This window comes from Ursus americanus, chromosome 23 (assembly GCF_024610735.1).
Source record: "Ursus americanus isolate L20-20 chromosome 23, mUrsAme1.1.p, whole genome shotgun sequence".
In the NCBI taxonomy this organism is placed as follows: Eukaryota; Metazoa; Chordata; class Mammalia; order Carnivora; family Ursidae; genus Ursus; species Ursus americanus.
In genome coordinates, this window is record NC_142149.1 from 24823504 (window position 1) to 24843679 (window position 20176).

Below are 20176 nucleotides of genomic sequence, written 5' to 3' on the forward strand. Positions count from 1 at the left end.
TGATGTGGGGCTCGATCCCAGGACTCCGGGATCACGCCCTGAGCCGAAGGCAGACGCTTAACCGCTGTGCCACCCAGGCGCCCCTATTTTGGTTTTTTTTGATTCTAGCCTTCTGAGTGAGTGTAATATGTGGCTTTCATTTACATTTCATGGGCTCATTGACCATATATCTCCTTTGGAAAAACGTCTATTCAAATGCTTCACTCATTCGTTAATTGGGTCATTATGCGCAGTATTTGTAATTCACTCGTTGGGTCATTCCACTGAGCGCCTCTTACATTCCAGGCACCGTGAGGCACTGGGTTTAAAACCGTGAACAGATTAGTTGCCAACAACAAAAGGTCAAGAGAATTCTTTAAAAAAAAAAAAAAAGTCCTCATTTCCTGACCGCAGATGTGGACCTGAATTCTCCCTGAGGGCACCTTTAGGTGGGGCTTCGTCTCCAGTTCATGGTTCCCACCTGGCTGATTTCTGTGTTTTATGACACCCAACCCAAGTAGCCGAAGGACTCACTAAATATCAACAGTAGTCGCTCCTTCTCCATGGGGACTACGTTCCAAGAACCCCCGTGGATGCTAAAGCCACAGCTAGTACGGAAGCCTGTATATACCAAGCTTTTTCTGCCCATACACACCGATGATAAAGTCTAATTTATAAATTAGGCACATAAGAGATCAACAACAATAGAATAATTATAACAATATACTATAATAAAAATTAGGTGAACGTGGTCTCTCTCTCAAAATATCTTGTTCTCCTATACTCACCCTTCTGTGATGACGTGAGATGATAAAATGCCTACGTGATGAGGTGAAGGAGTGAATGACGTCAGCACGTGACGCAACGTTAGGCTACTGTTGACCATCTGACCGTATGTCGGAAGGAGGCTCCTTGCTTAACCCTGGGTAACTGCAGATGAGAGGAGGACTTTTGGACTTTAGTCCTTTGAGTTGGCAGCCATAGGGACTGCTGGCTCTGTTCCAGCTCCTTAAGCTTCCCACCCAAATGAAGAAAAAATAATAACAAATGAAAACCACAACTTGCCCTCAAAGCAAATCTCTTTTGTCTTTTTCAGCGTTAGATGGAATGTCTGTCACTTTCTTTAAGAACAGAAAAAGCAGTGGCTCCCTCTTTTTGCCAAGGCCTCCGGGGCGTGTTTGAGGAAGGAGGGAAGTAGACTCAACTCTGTTTGCACTTGGGGTTTCGAAACGATGGGTGGTTCTTAGTTTATGAGCAAAGTGCATTCATCCGAGGCTCTAGGTCTCTTAAGTCCTTGGAGGAGCCCCCTGCGTCCACTTGAGTCCTGCCCTGCCCCAGGCCCTGTTTCTTGACATCAATTAGTAAACAATTGTGGAAAAAATAAAATGGAGATTAGACAATCTGGGGGATACATCCAAAGCCTAAAGAACAGAATTGCCCACCCACTTCTTTCTCCCCGATTTGGGGGGGGGGTCCTCCGCTCTAGATCCAGCTCCTACCAGCCCGAGCAGCCCACTTGGCTCTTTGCAGTCCACTCTCTTTACCCCGAGAACGGGAATTCATACTTCCCACCTGCACTTCTTAGGACGTGCTTAGTGGATGTCAGAGAAACCCACTCTCACCGTGGCTTCAAGGAGATGGGAGTTTCTTTTGCTGGGAGACGGCAAGCCCGTGGCGGCTCAGTACGCCCCACCGTCGAGCTCCAGCCTCTTCATGGGCTCTGCAGTGTCTGAGCTCACCAGGTGGCCCAAGACGGCTGCCATTCTCTTCCCGGTGCAGATGGCATTCCAGCCCGTGAAGGACAGAGAGAAGATGTGCCTTCCCGGTAAGGGTACTTGCACACAGTATCTGTCTGTAGATCTCCCTGGCCAGACCACCTGCGAGGGCAGTTGCGGATGTGGTCTGGAGTCCATGGCCCTCTGAATATCCCGAGGGTGGTTTATTAAGAACAAGGGTCTCCTGGGGGCCTCTGTCGCGGCACCTATCAGAGCTGCCTTGAAGATAAGGGATGTAACACACATGACAATTGCAATGCATTTCTTTTCTGTTTTGTTTTGTTTTGGGTTTGTTTTTGTTTTTTGGGTTTTTTTTTTTTAGGTTTTGGGGAGTTTTGTTTTGTTTTGTTCTTTGTTTTTTGTTTTTGCACATAAATCAATCTGTTGACTTACCAACTAGAATTTCCAGGAGGCTACTGTCTGGTCTGAAATCCACGGTGAATGAATAGAAACCCAGGTCCCAAACAAAATAAGACCCCCGGTCACTGGGAGAATAAGAGGAAGCCTGCTGTCAGGCTCTGTTGACAACAAAACCATTAAGATGCATGAGATTGGCCCTTCGCTGCCTCCTGATTGCGATGCTGGGCTACGGGAGGCCGCCTGCCAGGCCTTCGAGGGCACTGGTCATCCACCGAATGTGAAAAATGTAGGTATATTACGATGTGCCAGTTGTAAGCACATAAAAGCAAATTTATCTTTGTGTTTTGCTCATTTATTAGATTCCACGTATAAGTGAAATCATGCAATATTTGTCTCTCTGTGTGTAGCTTATTTCACTTCGCGTAACGTCCTCCAGCTTCATCCTTATCGTTACAACTGGAATTTGGCCTTTTTTCTCCCATCAAATGGGCCTAAATTTAAAGAGGGAATGGGGGCGCCTGGGTGGCTCAGTCATTAAGCGTCTGCCTTCAGCTCAGGTCATGATCCCAGGGTCCTGGGATCGAGCCCCGCATCAGGCTCCTCCGTGGGAAGCCTGCTTCTCCCTCTCCCACTCCCCCTGCTTGTGTTTCCTCTCTCGCTGGCTGTCTCTCTGTCAAATAAATAAATAAATAAAAATCTTTTTAAATAAATAAATAAATAAATAAATAAATAAATAAATAAATAAAGAGGGAATGTATTGGCTTGGGGTCATGAAAAGTCCAGAGGAAGGTAGACATCCCATGTGGCTGGGCCTAGGGATTCAAAGGCTTACGACGAAGTCTGTGGCTGTGTCTTCCTGTCTCTGTCTCTCTCTCCCTACTTAACCCTGTGTTCACTCTGTTCTTAAGCACGTTCTTTCCACATGCTTGTTCTTGCAACCACCACTTTGGCAAACCCCAAGAAAAAGAGCGTGCTTGTTTCCCAGTGGGCAACAATGCACGCCCTCGCCTGCATGCCTGTGAGGTAGGGCTTCAGGGTATGCCATCCCTTTTGAGGGGTGTCATAGTGACCATTGGGAATCCGCCCAACAGTTCTTCAGGTTTGTCAGCCTGCGGATGATGGGGTGTGGGCCTCATAGGACCTTAGACGCCTGCTGTCTGTCTGGGCTGTTTCCTGCCCCAGCTCATCTGTAGGAACCACGTGGCCTAGGTGGCTCACTACAACCCTTTAAAAAGATTAACCAGGTCGGGGCACCTGGGTGGCTCAGTCAGTTAAGTGCCCAACTCTTGATCTCAGCTCAGGTCTTGATCTCAGGGTCATGAGTTCAAGCTCCACACTGGGCTCCACCCCAGGCGTGAAGCCTATTAAAAAAAAAAAAAAAAAAAAAAGAGGGACGCCTGGGTGGCTCAGTTGGTTAAGCATCTGCCTTCAGCTCAGGTCATGATCCCAGAGTCCTGGGATTAGAGGCCCACGTCAGGCTTCTTGCTGAGCAGGGAGCCTACTTCTTCCTCTACCTGCCACTCCTCCTGCTTGTGCTCACTCTTTCTCTCTGACAAATTAAAAAAAAAAAAAAAGATTTAAAAAAAAGAAGAAAAGATTAACCAGGTCATTTAGATAATATCCCCTTTCACCTGAGAATAACCAGTGGATCCAGTCCTCAAACACTTCATAGGTGGAGAAGCTGAGGCCTAGAGAAGAGAAATCCTGTGTCTTTACTTGGATTCCCCCGAGAACAAGGACTGTAGATGGCTTGTAGTGCTAGGAAGCAGAAGTGAGGAGAAAGAGACTGGAAGAGAAGCTGGAATAGAGTGTGTTAGGGAAGTCACAGCCAGGGCAGCAAGGGCGGTACCCACCAGGACCTCTGAGAAGGTACAGACGCCTCCCAGCTCTGTCCAGCTGCAGAAGGGGGGAATCAAAGCCCCCCGAGCAGACAGAATCCCAAGGAACCATCCCAGTAGCAGAAACCAGAGATGCGGGGGCACCTGGGTAGCACAGTCATTAAGCGTCTGCCTTTGGCTCAGGGCGTGATCCCGGAGTTCCGGGATCGAGTCCCACATCGGGCTCCTCCGCTGGGAGCCTGCTTCTTCCTCTCCCACTCCCCTGCTGTGTTCCCTCTCTCGCTGGCTGTCTCTCTGTCACATAAATAAATAAAATCTTAAAAAAAAAAAAAAAAAGAAACCAGAGATGCTCCCATGGAGGTGACATGGGACACCAAAGGTGTCTGCAGCAGTTGCCCACCCAGCCAGCAGCATATCCGGGGTGAGACCTCAGACCCCCCACCCGGTCCCTGATCCCAGCCTGGTGCTCACCCACTCCCCACAGAGCTACAGCGGGTGTTCCCACTGTGGGACTCATCCTTGTCTCCCTGGTGCAAAGCAGCAGCCAGTCCCAGCAGCCTCCCTGTCAGCCTGCCTCGTGACCCGCCCTCCTGCAAGATGGCAGTGGGCTCCTCGCCCATTTACGGGGAACCCAGTTTTGCTCCCCTCTGCCCTGCATACCTTGTTCTTCCCTGAAGTTCTCCCCCAGAAGACCCAAGCAGTCAGTCCACGGAAGATACACATGGTCTTTCTAGCACGGCAGCTGAAGCACTGAATGGTCAGCATTGGCCCTCAGGCCCGGTACCACTCGCTCTCCAATGAGAACAGGGTCTGACACCTGCTGCACTCCCCCCACCCCCCCCCCACCCCCGGCCGAGGCCTCAGCAGAAGCCCAGCCCCCGTCACCCGGAGGGTCCAGCAACCACGTGCAGGCCTAAGCTGACCGTGTGATACTTTTCCTTCTGGGGGCCTTTTCTGTTTTTGTTTAAAAAATAATTAATAGGGTTTTTTGTTTGTTTGTTTGTTTGTTTTGGGGGGGGTTGAGTAGTTTGAGAGTTACAGAATAACTGAGCCTTTCTATTGGGTCCTGGTTCCTGGGGCAGGGGCAGGGGCACGCAGTTTCCGAAGCAGCCCCTCCCATGTTGTACCTCCCCGCCAGCTGCCAGCCCGGGGTGCCAGAGAGGCCTGGCCCGGCGCAGTGGAGCCCATCTCCACACAACCCTGTCTCCCCACAGTTCCAGAGAGGCGGATAACACCGTTCCCCTGCCCATTGGCGGCCTCAGCTACGTCCAGGGCCTCACAAAACATAGTCTTATCCACAAGACCGTGGGGCAGTGCCTGGAAGCCACAGCACAGAGGGTCCCCGACAGAGAGGCCTTGGTCGTCCCCCAGGAAAACATCCGGCTGACCTTTGCCCAGCTCAAGGAGGAGGTGCGTCCTGATCTTGAACCCTCGAAGTGGGCAGGGGCTAGCCCCCAGGCTGCGATGGCTGGCTGGGCGGAGCTGCAGGGCCGCAGCTGGCTGGGGGGCGGGGGCTGGGGCTGCCCGAGGACCCCAGGGGATGGCAGGAGCAGGGGACAGGGCTGAGGCAGAAGGGGCCACCTGCACCTGATGTCATCTGCACCGCTTGCTCCGGGGATGCGTGTTAGCTATGCGTAGCCCCAGGCCCACTGAGACCGGGGAATCTGCCTGTCTCTCATTCCCAGAGGGTTCTGATGGGAATCCCTGGGCCAAGGGCTGAGGTGGGAGTCACGGGCCCCTTCCTGCTCGCCCGCAGCTCACCCCTCGTGCCCTGTGTGTTTACACCAGGTGGACAAAGCTGCTTCTGGGCTCCTGAGTATCGGTCTCGGCAAGGGCGACCGGCTGGGCATGTGGGGCCCCAACTCCTACCCGTGGGTACTCATGCAGCTTGCCACCGCGCAGACGGGCATCATTCTGGTGAGCAGGGGCTCGTGCGACACAGCTGGGGGTGTCTGGGGTGCCCCATTCCGGGGGAGACCCCAGCTCCTCGGCCCCCAAACCACCGGAGGGTAGTGCTTTCTTCTGAAGCCCACCCAGGAGGCCCGGAAGTGTAGGGCACTGCCTCTGACTACATGGTGTTTCTGGGCTTCCTGAGAACGGAGGGGCAGCGAGAGGGACCGGGTCGAGCCAAGACACTGACTGACATCCCCTCGCGTCTCCACTAGGTGTCCGTGAACCCCGCCTATCAGGCTATGGAGCTGGAGTATGCCCTCAAGAAGGTAGGACCTGCTCCTAGGGGAGGGGCCTGACCGGCACCGCCAGAGGGTTGATGGGGGGGGGGAGTGGGGGGCATGCGCAGGTGGAGGACACCCAGAGTCTGTCTTTCCTTGGGTCTGTGTGCGTGGGAGGAGAGGGTGGTTGGTCAGACCCGAGGCTGGTGCGGGTGCTGAAATGGCACGTGTGCCTGGAGCTCCCTGCTGACCATGCCGGGGGGGGCGGGCTCCACAGGTGGGCTGCAAGGCCCTGGTTTTCCCCAAGCAATTCAAGAGCCAGCAGTACTACAACATCTTGAAGCAGATCTGTCCGGAGCTGGAAAAGGCCCAGCCAGGGGCCTTGAAGAGTCAGAGGTGAGGGTGTCCCACCTTGGGAAGGGTGCATGGTGTGGCTCCCTGGCCCCCGCACTCCCCAGGGGTGAGGCTCATGTCTCCCTAGGCTCTGACTCTCGCTGCCCTCCCTACCCCCAGGCTCCCAGACCTGACCACGCTTATCTCAGTGGACCACCCGCTGCCGGGGACCCTGCTCCTGGATGAGGTGGTGGCCACCGGAAGCAAAAAGCAGCATCTGGCCCGGCTCCGGTACACCCAGCAGTTCCTGTCCTGCCATGACCCCGTCAACATCCAGTTCACCTCGGTAGGGTGGAAGTCTCCAGGCCCCAAGCCCAGGCTGGCATGCTACCCCCTGCCCACCCCTGTGACTCTTGTCCGAGACTGAGGAGATGACCAAGGAGGTCCGGAGTGTAGACACTCTCCTCCTGGGGCCGGCCCTAGCTGTCCTCTCTGCCCTGGAAGACACTGGCCACTGGGGTCCTTGTCACATGCCTCCCTCCCCTGGTCTCCTCATCCTCAGCATAGTGGCAGCCACCCTGGGCCGCCACAGGCCAGAGCTGATAGGTCTGCCTCCTCATTTAGCAGATGAGGAAACTAAGGCCCAGAGTGGGAATCTGTGGGTGGGCCACAGAGTCCTCTGAGCCATTTGACGGATGGCATAAGGACAGACACCTTATCTTCCACATCTCTGGACCCTAGCACCCGGCACCGTGCGGGCACGTGCTAAAGCTTTGTGAGCACGTATTCGAGGAACGAGTGGATCCGGGACAACGGTCCCCGTCTCCTGACGCCCTGTTCCGAGGCTCTCCCACACGGGCCCAGAGCGGGGAAGGCGATGGGGAGCAGGAGGCCAAGCATCACCTGTTTGTCTTATCAGGGGACTACAGGCAGCCCCAAGGGGGCCACCCTCTCCCACTACAACATTGTCAACAACTCCAACCTGATTGGGAATCGGCTGAGGTTGTGCCTGAAGGTAAGGGGGGGTAACCGAGGCCCTGCAGCCTGGGGGGGGGGCTCCCCCTGCTGGTTGGACAAACTGGCTCCTAAGGCTTCGGGCTCCAGGATAGAACCGGCTCCCCGCCTCCATCTCCAGATGCCGGAGGAGTTGCGGATGGTCCTGCCCAGCCCCTTGTACCACTGCCTGGGCTCTGTAGGGGGCACGATGGTGTGCTTGATACATGGTGCCACCCTCATCCTGGCTTCTCCGACCTTTGATGGCAAGAAGGCTCTGGAGGCCATCAGCAAAGAGAGGTGGGCATCCGTGGGCAGCCCCCCAGGGGCTGATGAGACCCTCCTATTCCTCACTTCTGCGCCCTGATCCCTTTCGGAGATGTCTCCTCCCTTCAGCCCAGAGAAATGGAGACCAGGGGTAGGGGGGGACTCCCAGGGGAGGACCAGTTCCTGCCTCCAAAGAGCTTCTCCTTCCTGTTCCCCACCTATGCAGCCTTGGCCCTTACGGCAGGTTCAGGGTGGGATGGGTGAGAGGAGGGAGTTTCCTTCCCCTTCCAAGCCTGATTTTGAGACTCCCCCCACCTTACACAGAGGCTCCTTCCTGTATGGCACCCCCACAATGTTCGTGGACATTCTGAACCAGCCAGACTTCTCCAGTTATGACATCTCGGCCCTGCGTGGAGGTGGGGTAGGGCCAAGGGTGGCCAGGCCAGGATGGGCCTGGTGAGCTAGATATGTGCCCAGTCTTTTATTTAGGGGACGACAAGACCACTGTAGAAAAGTGGGTGGGAGGGGCGCCTGGGTGGCACAGCGGTTAAAGCGTCTGCCTTCGGCTCAGGGCGTGATCCCGGCGTTCCGGGTTCGAGCCCCACGTCAGGCTCCTCCTCTATGAGCCTGCTTCTTCCTCTCCCACTCCCCCTGCTTGTGTTCCCTCTCTCGCTGGCTGTCTCTCTCTCTGTCAAATAAATAAATAAAAAATCTTTAAAAAAAAAAAAAAAGAAAAAAAAAAGAAAAGTGGGTGGGAGGGAGGCAAATCCTCAGTGTCTCTGGACATCAGCCCGAGGCCAGCTGCCAGGGGTAGGAGTAAGTCCAGGGTCAAGGGTGAGAGGGGAATGTTCTTCTCTAGAAGGAGCTGTAGGTGAAGGGGGTCCACCGGGCCTGGAGAAGCGGGGAGCTGTGTCAGTCCTCTCTCTGATTCAGGTGTGATTGCTGGGTCCCCTGCACCCCCAGAGCTGATCCGAGCCATCATTGACAAACTGAACATGAAGGAGCTGGTGGTGAGTGGAAGGAGGCTGGGCTGGGGCTGTGGGCAGGAGGCAATCCAGGCTGGGGTGAGAACAGACTGGTGGGGGTGGGGATGAGCTCAGGCCAAATCTCCAAGGAAGACTGTCTCAGCTGGCCCTCATTTCAGAAAGCAGATGTGAGCAAGTCTGACCTCATGGCAGCTGGCGAATCATAGAAATAGGTGACGGGGGTGGGGGGGGGTGGGGAGGCGCCTGGGTGGCTCCCTTGGTTAAGCATCTGCCTTCGGCTCAGGTCATGATCCCAGAGTCCCGCATCAGGCTCCCTGCTCAGTAGGGAGCCTGCTTCTCCCTCTGCCCCTCCCCCACTCATGCATGCTCCATCGCTCCCTCTCGCAAAAATAAATAAAATCTCTAAAAAAAAAAAAAAAGAAATAGGTGACAGGGGAGTAAATATTACACATACATAAATTTATATTTATGAAAATCTGGGAAAGAAGTGCAGCCTGGGAGGGTATGAGGCAAAGCACCGGTGTCCTGCTAGAGTGTCCTGGCAGGTGGGGGGGGGGGCTGGCGGAGTTGGGGTATGGGCTCAAGACTTTTTCTGGAAGCAAGGGGTGGGGCAAGGATCTGATGTTTGTTTCCAAATGGCAAGCTCCAGGGAGCAGAGGGAAGGAGGATTCTGGAAGGGTAGCCATCCTGATGGCCACCCTGTTCTGGTTCTGAAGGACTTGGGGTCTTGGCAACAGCTTCTCTGAGAGGAGCCGTGGTGGCAGGGCCAGGCGTGATGGAGCTCTCACCGTCAGGCGGAGCTCGGTTCGTGCTGGAGCGCCCGAGTCCCCCTGCCAGGACGTGTCTAGATGTGGACAGCTCTGTGCGCCAGCAGAGGCTGTGGGGAGAAGGTGGGGGTCAGAGGTGGGAAGGTCAGTAGTTTCTCCAGCTGAAGGCAGAGGCCGGTCACCAGGACCGGCTGGGTCAGGACCTGTGGTGAGGCAAAGTTTGGTATCAGGAGTCCAACAACCCAGACGAGGCTTGCAGAGAATGGTGGGGGTCCTGGGCAGTGTCATGTTCCCCTTTAGAGGGGAGCCCCGGTCCTCCCCTCCTCTCCCCACACAAATGGAGGGTCTGCATGCCCCTCTGTGAGGACACCCTTCTCACTGGCTAGAATCCCCGAGAAGGGAATGGGGGCCCTACCCACCCGTCCCCCACCTGTTTAATGGCGGCCGGCTTTCTTGGACCTCTTAGTGGGGAACTTGCAGCCGCGGAAGGCGTCCGTGTCACGGATATGCTGGCCTTTGAACTTGGCAGGCGAGGCACAAGTGGCATCAGGGCGGGAAGTCTTGGCTTCCAGCCACCTAGAGAGACAGAGAGTCGCTGGGCTTGGGGAGAGATGTGGGAGTGTGGGGATGGGGGGGACAGTGAGCCAGGGGACCAGTATGGACTCGTCTCTAGGATGGCCTAGAACCGTCATCTTCATGTTACAAACTCCTAGGCTCCCACACCGGCTAGGGAGTAGATCTAGGACTTAGGGCCCAGATGTCTCCATGCCGGGCCAGTGTGTCTCCAGGCCATCCCATGAGAGCGGGTTCTGGGGGCCGCAGTGGGGGAGGGGGTTCTCACCTCCGAAGTCCCCGGAGCTGGCAGGTACATTTCCAGGGGTTGTTGGTGAGGGTGAGGGTCTCTAGGTTGTCAAAAGGGAAGTTGGAGGGTAGCTGGCTCAGGCGGTTGTTCTCCAGATGCACGTGTTTCAGTGTGGTCACACCCAGGAAGGCGCCGTCCGAGAGCTGGGGGGTGAGGTGGACAGGGGTGAGCACCCCAGCCCCCAGGGTCCAGCCTCTCCCAGCGCTGTGGTCCCAGAGAGCAGGGTCCTTCCCTGGACATAAGCAGTGGCTCCTCGAGTGACTAGGTTGGCTCAGATCATCAGATCTGTACAACCACCTATTGAGATCGGTGCTGGCATTTCCAAAATGCAGACGGGGCAGGGGGGCGTCAAGTCTCTTGCCCGGGGGTCACACTAGCGAGTAAACAGTAGCGGCAGAACCACACCCACCTCCTCTTCCCTGGCACCACGCTCCCTGCACAAACACTGGGACCGGGGAGGCAGCCAGAGTTTGGCTCCAGCAGCCCGAGTTGGCACCCGGTGAAGCTGGTCAGTGTTTGGCGGGATGGGCAATGGGCCCAGGCTCCCCGCAGCCCCAGGGTCCTGGGACTTCCCCCAGCACTGTCCTCACTGCTCCCTCCGTCCCTGCTTGCCAGAGGCTATTTGTGGAGCCTCCTTGGCGGAGCCTTCGGCCCGGCTGGATGGCTCCAGAGGAAACATTCTATTGGTGCCCACATTTTGGCCCAGGCATCACAGTCCTGCCTGGCCTCCCTCTGCCCCAGATCCGTCCCTGCTGCCCTGCTCTACTCCCCACTAAAAGGCCACTCTGGCACTTGTGGGCCACAGGGAACTCTGACTTTATCTCTGGAGGGGCTGAGGCTGAAGACGGGCGGGCTCCATCCCCCCAAAAGTTGGCTGCCATCCAGGTACGGTTCTGCCCTCATCCCCGTGCCTGTGGTGCAGGGAGGGGTGTGGAGTTCCCTGGAACCAGACTGTTCTGATGACGCTCTTCTACACCTTGCCCTGGTCCCCGCCCAAACCTCCTGGCCAAAGCCCCTGTACCAGAGTGATTTTCCAGTCCCGAGGAGGGATTCCGCCCTAACCCCAGGCAGCCCCACCTGGGTCTTATAGGGCAGAAAGGACTGAGCGATGCTGCAGCCAGGGGGTGGGTCCGGTGACCGAGGTGGGCAAAGGGCAGTCGGTGGTCTGGGGGAGAGTGAGGCACAGCTAGTCTTCCCTGCGGGGAGACACCTGGAGTCTTGTACCAAAGGCTGACAGTGCTATGGGGCTCTCGCCTTTGCACCTTCACAGAGCCCCCGGGTGCCGTCCCTGCAACCTGCGGAAGCCGCTGGTTCCTGGGCCCCACTCCGTTGAAATGGACCTGGGAATGCAGTGGGGTGTGGATGCATGTGAGCCGGGGGAAGAGGGAGGACATTTGCCAGGGCCTCTGGGGGACATGGAGGAGATCTTCTTCCTCGGCTGTTTGCTTTCCCCTCCCCCCGCAGCCCCCCACCCCACCTCAGCACACATGGACACCCCCCACCAAGAACAGGGTCTCTTTGTGGGCCTGATTCGCCCAGCTCCTCTGGAAAGCTTCTCAATAAACAAACCTTCCTTTATGGGGTGGTAGGTTTACTGGAGACAGGAAAAACACAGCAGAGGAGGGATGGAAGGCCCAACAGGAAGAGGGGGCTCCTGCCCACAGCAGGGGGTTCAGGAGCACGGGACATGCCTCCCAGAGGCCATCGCTGGGGCCAGGGCAGCCCCGGCTCCGTCTGTAAGTAGGAATCCTCGGAGGGCAGTGGCTGAGACTAGGCAGGGACAGCAGGGCAGGATGTAGGCTGGGGAATGTGGCAAGGCGAGGGACAGAGGTGGCAGAGCGCCTCACCCTGGAGACAGCCAGAGAGACAGAAGCAGGTTTAGGGGAGGAGGGACGGTGCCTAGCCGCCGCCCCGGGTCCGAGGGGCCTCCAGGCAGAAGAGGAGCCCGGGGCGAGCTCGCCGCCAGCAGCTCACCTTCTCCAGGTTGGTGTTGTCCAGCCAGAGGGTCTCCAGGTACCTGCCGAAAGACTGGAAGGCATCGTCAGGAATGCTTTTCAGGGGGTTGTGGGACAGCTTCAGCTCCTCCACCACCCGCAGCTTGCTGAGAGTGGCCGCGGGGTAGCTGGACAGCTGGTTCTTGTCCAGGTGGAACTTGGCGAGGTTCTCCACGTCGTCCAGCGCGCCGGGCTGCAGCGAAGTGAGCGCGTTTTCGGACAGGTAGAGCCAGCGCAGGTCCTTGGCGCCCTGGAAGGCCCCGGCGCGCAGCTCGCGGAGCTTGTTGTTGTTGAGCTGCAGGATGAAGAGGTTGACGAGTGGGGAGAGCAGCCCCCGGGGCAGCTCGGTCACCTTGTTGTGGTCCAGGTAGAGGTAGGTGAGCTCGGTCAGGTCGTCGAAGGCGCCGGCGCGCAGCACCCGGATGTCGTTGTGGGACAGGTACAGGTAGATGAGCTGCTTGAGGCCCCGGAAGGCGCCGGCGGCCACCTCCCGGATCTGACAGTGCTGCAGGTGCAGCGACACGAGGTTCGGCATGGCCCGGAATGAGTTGGCGGCCAGCACCGGGAAGTTGTTGCGCTGCAGGTTGAGCAGCTTGGTCTTCTCTGACACCTTGGGGATCTTCTGCAGCCCCACCTTGTCGCAGATGACGTGCTGCAGGTCGCCGTGGCAGTGGCAGTTCTGGGGGCAGGCGGCCAGGGCCGGCAACAGGCCGGCCAGGAGGCCGAGGCTGAGCCAGAGCAGCGGACGGGCCATGGCCGGGACACCTGGGGCCGGGGCCTGGGGGGCAGCGGCGGCGGGGCGCGGGCAGCGGCAAGTCGTCGGCACGCCGGGCTCCCGCCTTCTTTATACGGTGGCCCTGACCGCAGCCCGCAGCCGGAGCCAGCTCCTACGTGGAGCATCCAGGCCACAGGGCTTAACTACCTCCCGCCCAGAGATGCGCCCCCGCCCTGGACGGGGAGGGGCGGGGCCCTGCCCCCAGCTGGCGACCCTGCGGGGCCGGGGCCGTGACCCCCCCCCCCCCAGCCTCGTCCCCGAGCCCCGGACCACCTTCTCCCGGCGCTCAGATCCTGCTGCCCTCCCGACCCCCCCCTCCTTTCCCCATCCTTTGGGGGCTGGGGGTACAGGCGCGTCCAGAGCCCCGAGTTTACGCCGGAGAGGGAGGCGTTCCCGAATTTACTTGTTTGCTCAAGTTCGCGCCCCCATGCCTCCCCCCGGCCCATGCACACTCGGCGCGGCGCCCTGGCCCCGGGGAGGGAGGAAGCGGGGCCGGACAGCCGGACGCGAGTCTCGCCGCGGTCGGCCGGCCAGCGGCGCTTTAATGGCACTGTTGTGCGGCGCCGGCCGAGCGTGAGGGCCGCGCTGGCGGCGGGCTCCCCCTTCCGGCCGCACAGCCCGCCAGCCCGAAGGACATGGGCGCTCCTCCCCCGCCGCAGGGGCCGCTCTCGGGCTCCCAGCCCCGGGCTTGAGTTTCTGTCCCCTGCACGCCTATCCCGTTTTTCCACGGTTGAAGGCTAACCAGAAATGTGGGACCAGGGGCGGGGAGCGGGGGGCCACCCGCAGAACTCGCAGACACACCTGAAGACCACAGGCACCCAGTGGGGACAACTGAAGGAGCACAGTCGCACCATCTCCCTAAAATATCTCCATCTCCTCATCCCCACCCCCAGTGGTCAGGACCGGCCCCTGAGGGGTGTCTCAGGGTGGCGGCCAGAGTGGCGCCAAGGTGTACTTGGCAGAGGCCACACCTGGGCAGTGGCCCCAGGACTATGGGGGCGGGGGGCGGGGGGGGGGGGGCGCTCAGGTCCTGGCTACCAGGGACCAGCCCTGGACAGCTCAGGTCCTGTGGGCAGCCCTGCCCCGGCTGACCAGGTCTCTGTGTGTCCACTTGCCAGCCACGGGTGTCGGGATTCTTGTGGAAAGGGGAGGGGAGGCAGGCAGGGTCTGAGCTCTGGGTTGCCCAGTAGGGGTTGTTGTCTGTGTTTGAGAGGGGGAGGGCCGGGGTCAGACCCCAGCAGCGCGCCAGCTAACACAGAGGAAACTGGGAGTAGGGGGGTGGGGGATGGACAAAGGTCTGTTGTCTTTGCTGATCTGGCGCCTAGAATACAGGGTAGCTAGCCCCTCTCCTAAGCAATTTTCACCCATTGCCTCTAGAGGGGGGTCATAGTTGGCTCAGAATGTTCCATGGTGGTATTTAGGCTCCTCCAAGGCTGGCTTCTGGTTTTCTGTTGCTCGGGATGTTCCAACCACTAGAAGTGTTGGGTGGTGAGGGTGCCACGGGCTTTTAAACCCTTGCTTTGGCTACGTTTTAATTTTGATGCAAGTAAATTTACAGGAAACTCTGCAAAGCTTGGGGATCACCCACCCCAAGGCCAAGCATTGACCCCAGGTTTTGGGTGGGTGGGTGGGTGGATTGTATCCGTGCAGTTCCCAGCTGGGCCCAGGCGGGCTGGCTTTCTCATCAAGTTTATGAGACCTTCAGTATGGAAGGGCGGGGCAGGGGATGTTGTGGTCTGAAATCAGGAAGGGGGTGCTAAGACAGCCTGCGGCTGAGGGAGAGAAGGCTGGGGCATCGGTAACACAGGGAACCACGGGCTCCGGCATGAGGCAGCTCCAGGAAGCAGGGAAACAGAGCTGGCTAGGGAAGAATGGCTTCCCTGCTGTCAATTTTAATTCAGACCTGGGGCCCCTGCTAGTTGAGCTAGTCTGCTCAGCACCCCAGTGCTTCTGCCTCTGGACCCCGACCTCTGCCCATACGCCTCTTTTCCCACCACTCAGCTACCTCCCACTTTCTCCTGGGTTCCTTCCCATCCCCCCAGGGTAGCTCGCCCTTCCCTCTGCAGTCCCAGGGCTCCTTCCAAACACCCTTCCCCGATCCTCTAGGTGGCTTACGGAACCACTGAGAACAGTCCCGTGACCTTCATGAACTTCAGCGAGGACACCGTGGAGCAGAAGGCAGAAAGCGTGGGCAGAATTATGTCTCACACGGAGGTGAGCCCCAGCCCCAGCCCTTCGGACCCCACCTCCTATCACTCAACTCGGGTGCATTCCCTGGGGATGTCTATTGCTTTCAATTAGAGAGCCATACACTCACTTGAGGTGCCGAGAGCCCCCCAGCAGCAAGGTCCTCCTCGGGCCTGGCCTGGGGCTTTGTCCGTGGGCTGAGGCCTGAGAGGGAAGCGCTGGGGCATTGGCCGTGAGCGGCCGCCCGCTGAACTCCGCAGCCTCCCTTCCTGTCTGAGGTGTGTTTTTGCCAAGCCCTGCTGTCTGTCCCAGGGCAGCCAGGACAGCCTCAAAGAGGAGCCAGAGCACAGAGATTTTTCCTACACAGCTCTTTCTCTCCCATACGCCTCCCCCTGCCCCGCCCCGCCTTCCGCAGAGCTCCTCTGTTTGCTTGGCATAAACACTCCATTTCCCAAGCTGCCTGTCCCTCCAAGGGCCCCTTGCACCTGGAAGGCTGACCCAGAGCATGTCTCCCTCTGAAATTCCCCGCCGTGGCTCCCTGCCTGCCCCAACGCTGGTGCTTGACGCCAGCCTGCACCTGGTTCCCCTGTCTTCTTGTGCCTTGGCCCCTCTGCGGTCGCTGCCCACGCAGCCCTTCCCCGGAGGCTCACCCATCCCGGTGCAGACCTCTCCTGCCCCGCTCCGTGGAGTGAGTGTGCAGTGACATGAGCCCCTTCCCAGGTGTCTGACCGTGTCACTGCCCCTCGCCGGGATGCCCACCTGCAAGGTAGACAGGGGCGAGCGGAGTTCTCCCCATTGCACAGAGGCACACACCGAGGCACACCGACTAGGCTTTTCTTGCACGTTGGCTGTGGCTCCTTTCTCTACTAGGGCTCTCAGACTCTGCCTCTCTGCCTCCTCCTGTTCACATGGCCCTGCCACACCACCTCTTTGGCTTCTTTACTTGCTGCTTAATGGGAAATAAGAGGAGACTCCCTTCTCTTCTGCACAGTTTGTAATCCTTCAACTGGCCTGGCCCTCCCCAGGCCTCATCCTCGGCGTCAGCTGCCACTCCCTCCGCTTCCCCCGCGCCTCCTTGCCCGGGCCGTTCTTCCAGCCCAGCTCAGGTGTCTGGCTGGTGGTGGATCCACTCCAGTCTTTGTCTCCCTTCCCTGCATTGGGATGGGCAGAGCCAGGGGGTGGGAAGGCAAAGCCGTCCCCGAGGGCTCCCCCCATCCTGAGGTGAGGGGGCAGGAGGCCCCAGCTTGAGGCTGCCCGGTCCCAGGCCCAGATCGTGAACATGAAGACGGGGACGCTGGCCGAGCTGAACACGCCCGGGGAGCTGTACATCCGAGGGTACTGCGTCATGCTGGGCTACTGGGGTGAGCCCCAGAAGACCGAGGAGACGATTGGACAGGACAAGTGGTACCGGACAGGGTGAGGAGGCAGCTGGGGGCCGCGGAAAGGCTGGGGCTGGGGTGGGGAGGGGGTTGGTGATCTGAGGCTGAGCTGGAAACGTTAAACTAAAAGAGGGAGAACGTGTTTGTCAAGATGGCCCCTTCACACCTTCGAGACTTAATTTCCAACATGGGTGAAATGGGGACGACCATGCCCTCTGCACAGGGCCCCTGAAGGCTCAAACGCAGTATGGACGAGAGTGCCTAGGACAGGGCTCTACGCTGGTGTCTGCAAAATGTGAGCCAAGACTCGCTCATCTGTCCGCTAAACGAGTTCTTACCGCGCACCTCCCAGTGCCGGCGCCCTTCTGGACCCTGGCGGCCCGAGGGGAGGCAAGATGAGGAGGGTCCTGCTCTTACTTTCCACATGTCCAAACACCACGAAGACGGTGAAAAAGGGTCAGAGGAAGGAAAGTGGCAGTGGTGGAAAGGGCCGCTTCTCTTAGATTTGGGGGGGGGGGGGCGTCAGAGAAAGCCTCTATAAGGTGGACATGCTTGAACTGAGACCTGAATGATTAAAAAAAAAAAAAAAAAAAAAAAAAGCCTGCCATGAAAAGCATATATACAGAATGTCTTGTTCATGCCACGTTCCCCCAGACTCTAGAGCAGTAGAGACACACAGTAGGTGCTCAATAAATGTTCGATGAATAAGGGAGCGAGCCAGTCAGAGAAAGCAGAGCTGAGAGGCCATTCCTGGGCTTTCCTCGCAGAGACATCGCCGTGATGGACGATCAGGGCTTCTGCAAGATCGTGGGCCGCTCCAAGGATATGATCATCCGGGGCGGTGAGAACATCTACCCCGCGGAGCTCGAGGACTTCTTTCACACACACCCGCAGGTGCAGGAAGTGCAGGTGAGGCACCCAGCCCAGGTGAGCCCCCAGGAGCAGGAACCGGGGATGGGCATGGCAACATCTAACATCTGGCTCTGGCTCGGGAAGGTGGTCGGAGTGAAGGATGACCGGATGGGGGAGGAGATCTGTGCCTGCATTCGCCTGAAGAAGGGGGAGAAGACTACGGAGGAGGAGATCAAGGCTTTCTGCAAAGGGAAGGTGGGAGCCTCAACCCGCCCCAAGCTGATGTTGCTTTGTTCTTCAACCCTCTCTCCCTGCCAGCCAGCCAGCCCATGGTCCCACTGTCCCAGTCTTCAGCTGCACCCCATCTCCCTAAACCTATGACCTCGCCCAGCCTCACGCTTTATCTCCCTCTGGTCTGCAGATCTCCCACTTCAAGATTCCCCGCTATGTCGTGTTTGTCACAAACTACCCCCTCACCGTCTCAGGAAAGGTGTGTAAAGGGACCAGAGAAGGGCAGGGTGGCCTGGGCTCCTAGGTTCCCAGAAGGCTTAGGTGGCCCCACCTATGCCTCCCTCAGCGGTTGGCAGAAGAGCCGTCCAGAGGCTGGCAGTAGGGTGACTAAGTAGCTCATCCTTGTTTGTCCCCAAATTTCCTGGTTTTACCCTAAGAAACTCCTCAGTCTCAGGCAAACCAAGCCAGTTGGTCACCATTGCTGGCAGAGGCCCGAGCCTGGCTCTCACTGTTCTTTTTCCTCTAGATTCAGAAATTCAAACTTCGAGAGCAGATGGAACAACATCTAAACCTGTGAATAAGGGATTGGGGGGGGGGTCCTCCCAGGCCCTCTCCGCCCTTCCCCCACATTCCCGTCTGTCTTTGTGATTTGGCATAAAGAGCTTCTCTGTTTTCTTTGGTTGGGCTCTTGCTGGGGTGCTCTCTTGGCAGCTGCTATGGGATGGAGAAGGGAGGAGGCACTTTCAGACCTCCCGTTCCTTGTCACGATGATGCTAAGCACTTTGGCTGCATTATCTACTTAATTTAATCCTCATTCTATACCTTTGAGATACCAACCCAGTTTTTTTTTTTAAAGGTATACTCATTGGTTTTTCACAGTGTTGTCAGATTAGTCCAACAAGAAGTATTCCTTTTAAAACAATAAAAGCTGGGGCGCCTGGGTGGCTCAGTCAGTTAAGCATCTGCCTTCGGCTCAGGTCATGATCTGGGGCTCAGGTCATGATCTGGGGTCCTGGGATTGAGCCCGCACCGGGCTCCCTGCTCAGCAGGGAGTCTGCTCTCCCTCTCTCTCTGCCCCTCCCCCCAACTTTTGCGCGCGCTCTCTCTCTTTCTAATAAATAAATAAATAAATAAAATCTTTAAAAAAATAAATGCTTTATTAAGATAAAATTGCACATGCCATCCAATTCACCCGTTTAAAGTATCCTATTCAATGGTTTTTAGTATATTCATAGATATGTGCAGTCATCCCCAAGTCAATTTTTTTCATTGGAGTATAGTTGACACACAATGTTACATTTGTTTCTCGAAGTCCATTTTAAACATCTTCATTACCTTAAAAAAAAACTCCATACCCTTTAGCTATCATCCCACATCCTGTTATTCCCCTACCCCAAAACCAACCCAATTTTTTTTTTTTTTAATAGATGAACCTGGGGCTTCCTTGACGGGCTGGGCCAGATCGAGCATGCTGGAGCTTGACCCAAGAAATAAAAACAGCTGGGTTCCATAAGGCACATCAGTTTCCGGTTCACAGAGGCCAAAACTTTCCTGCTGCTTTCAGTACTTACCTCCCAGTATGTCTGCCCCCTCCAACAGCAGCCTCCTCTTTACTTCTCAGAAGGTCAACAGAAGCTTAAGATGCTCCCAGTGCCTGGCACTATGCTAGGTGCTTTCATATGCATTTTCTCTTGAAATTTTTCCAACAACCCTACCAAGGAGGTACTAGCCCCATGTCACAAATGGTGAAACTGGAAACTCAGAGAGGTTCAGATTCTTACCCAAGACCACACAGCTGGAATTAGAACCCAGATGTCTGGTTCCAAAGCCCATGATCTTTCCACTTTATCAAACAGTTCTTCAGGTGCCCGCTTCCCCAGCCTTTTACCTGCACCCCGTCTCTCCTACGTACACCATCTTTGACTCTTCCCCCCGGGTGCCCAGATTGGCCCGACCCAGGAGATAACAGCATACTCTCCCGGCCAAGCCGGCTGCCCCTGGGAATTTCTGCACCTTCAACATCCAGTCCAAGGTGCCCTCTCCTTCCGCCACTGACTCCACGGCCCTTGTAATAGACCGGTCACACAGCACAGAGCACACTGCCCTGGTATCCAGCAGGTCGCCCGCTGTCTCCTGTTGGTTTGCCTCTCTGTCTTAAAGCTCCTGGACTGCGACCTGGTTTTATGCATTTAGGTGTCCGCAGTGCCCAGCCCTGAGCCAGGCACATAAAATGTGAAGGAACTGATTGAACGGACTAAGAATTCCTGGATGGGTCGGGGAACTCGCCCTTGTACAGGGTGAAGAAAGGACGGCGGCTCAGCCCACAGCCCCCAGCCCCCACCTGGAAAGGACGGACAGGCGCTGCGGAGAGCGCGTCCGCGCCCAGCAGGTGGCGCCGCAGCAACGAGGCCCCGGGCCCGGCCGGCC

General features: G+C 57.3%; 2 protein-coding genes across 4 annotated transcripts in view; one reads left to right on the forward strand and one right to left on the reverse strand.

The window, feature by feature from the left end:
- The window catches only part of ACSF2 (acyl-CoA synthetase family member 2), a 36094-nt gene extending 15979 nt beyond the window's left edge, over positions 1-20115 (forward strand). The window contains exons 2-16 of one of the 2 annotated variants that reach the window (XM_045773113.2): positions 5167-5362; positions 5741-5869; positions 6118-6171; positions 6401-6519; positions 6637-6802; positions 7376-7471; positions 7592-7749; positions 8041-8132; positions 8650-8726; positions 15207-15314; positions 16552-16703; positions 17434-17575; positions 17663-17773; positions 17940-18008; positions 19177-20115. In XM_045773113.2, the coding sequence (XP_045629069.1) occupies positions 5167-5362; positions 5741-5869; positions 6118-6171; positions 6401-6519; positions 6637-6802; positions 7376-7471; positions 7592-7749; positions 8041-8132; positions 8650-8726; positions 15207-15314; positions 16552-16703; positions 17434-17575; positions 17663-17773; positions 17940-18008; positions 19177-19197 (1690 nt within the window). In that variant the 3' untranslated portion in view covers positions 19198-20115. Of the gene's footprint in view, positions 1-5166; positions 5363-5740; positions 5870-6117; positions 6172-6400; positions 6520-6636; positions 6803-7375; positions 7472-7591; positions 7750-8040; positions 8133-8649; positions 8727-15206; positions 15315-16551; positions 16704-17433; positions 17576-17662; positions 17774-17939; positions 18009-18275; positions 18605-19176 lie in introns of those variants that run through there. The other variant, XM_045773112.2, reaches the window with a different exon arrangement.
- On the reverse strand, positions 9141-13172 carry CHAD (chondroadherin). Of its 2 annotated transcripts, none has more exons than XM_087854503.1 (4): positions 12306-13172; positions 10311-10474; positions 9900-10045; positions 9141-9672 (listed from the first exon to the last, which is right to left on the reverse strand). In XM_087854503.1, exons 1-3 carry the CDS (start codon positions 13077-13079, stop codon positions 9904-9906), a joined length of 1080 nt encoding a protein of 359 aa, XP_087710629.1. In that variant the 5' UTR covers positions 13080-13172; the 3' UTR covers positions 9141-9672; positions 9900-9903. The 2 variants fall into 2 exon arrangements, with proteins under 2 accessions (XP_087710629.1, XP_045629071.1); XM_045773115.2 differs by having other exon boundaries at positions 9141-9579; positions 12306-13170.
- Positions 20116-20176: the final 61 nt, after the last annotated feature.

Coding starts and splice junctions, on each gene's coding strand:
- CHAD (XM_087854503.1), bottom strand. CDS start 13,079: ATGGCCCGTCCGCTGCTCTGGCTCAGCCTCGGCCTCCTGGCCGGCCTG. Junction 10,475..12,305: donor ACAACACCAACCTGGAGAAG/GTGAGCTGCTGG, acceptor CTCACCCCCCAG/CTCTCGGACGGCGCCTTCCT. Junction 10,046..10,310: donor CAGCTCCGGGGACTTCGGAG/GTGAGAACCCCC, acceptor CTGTCTCTCTAG/GTGGCTGGAAGCCAAGACTT.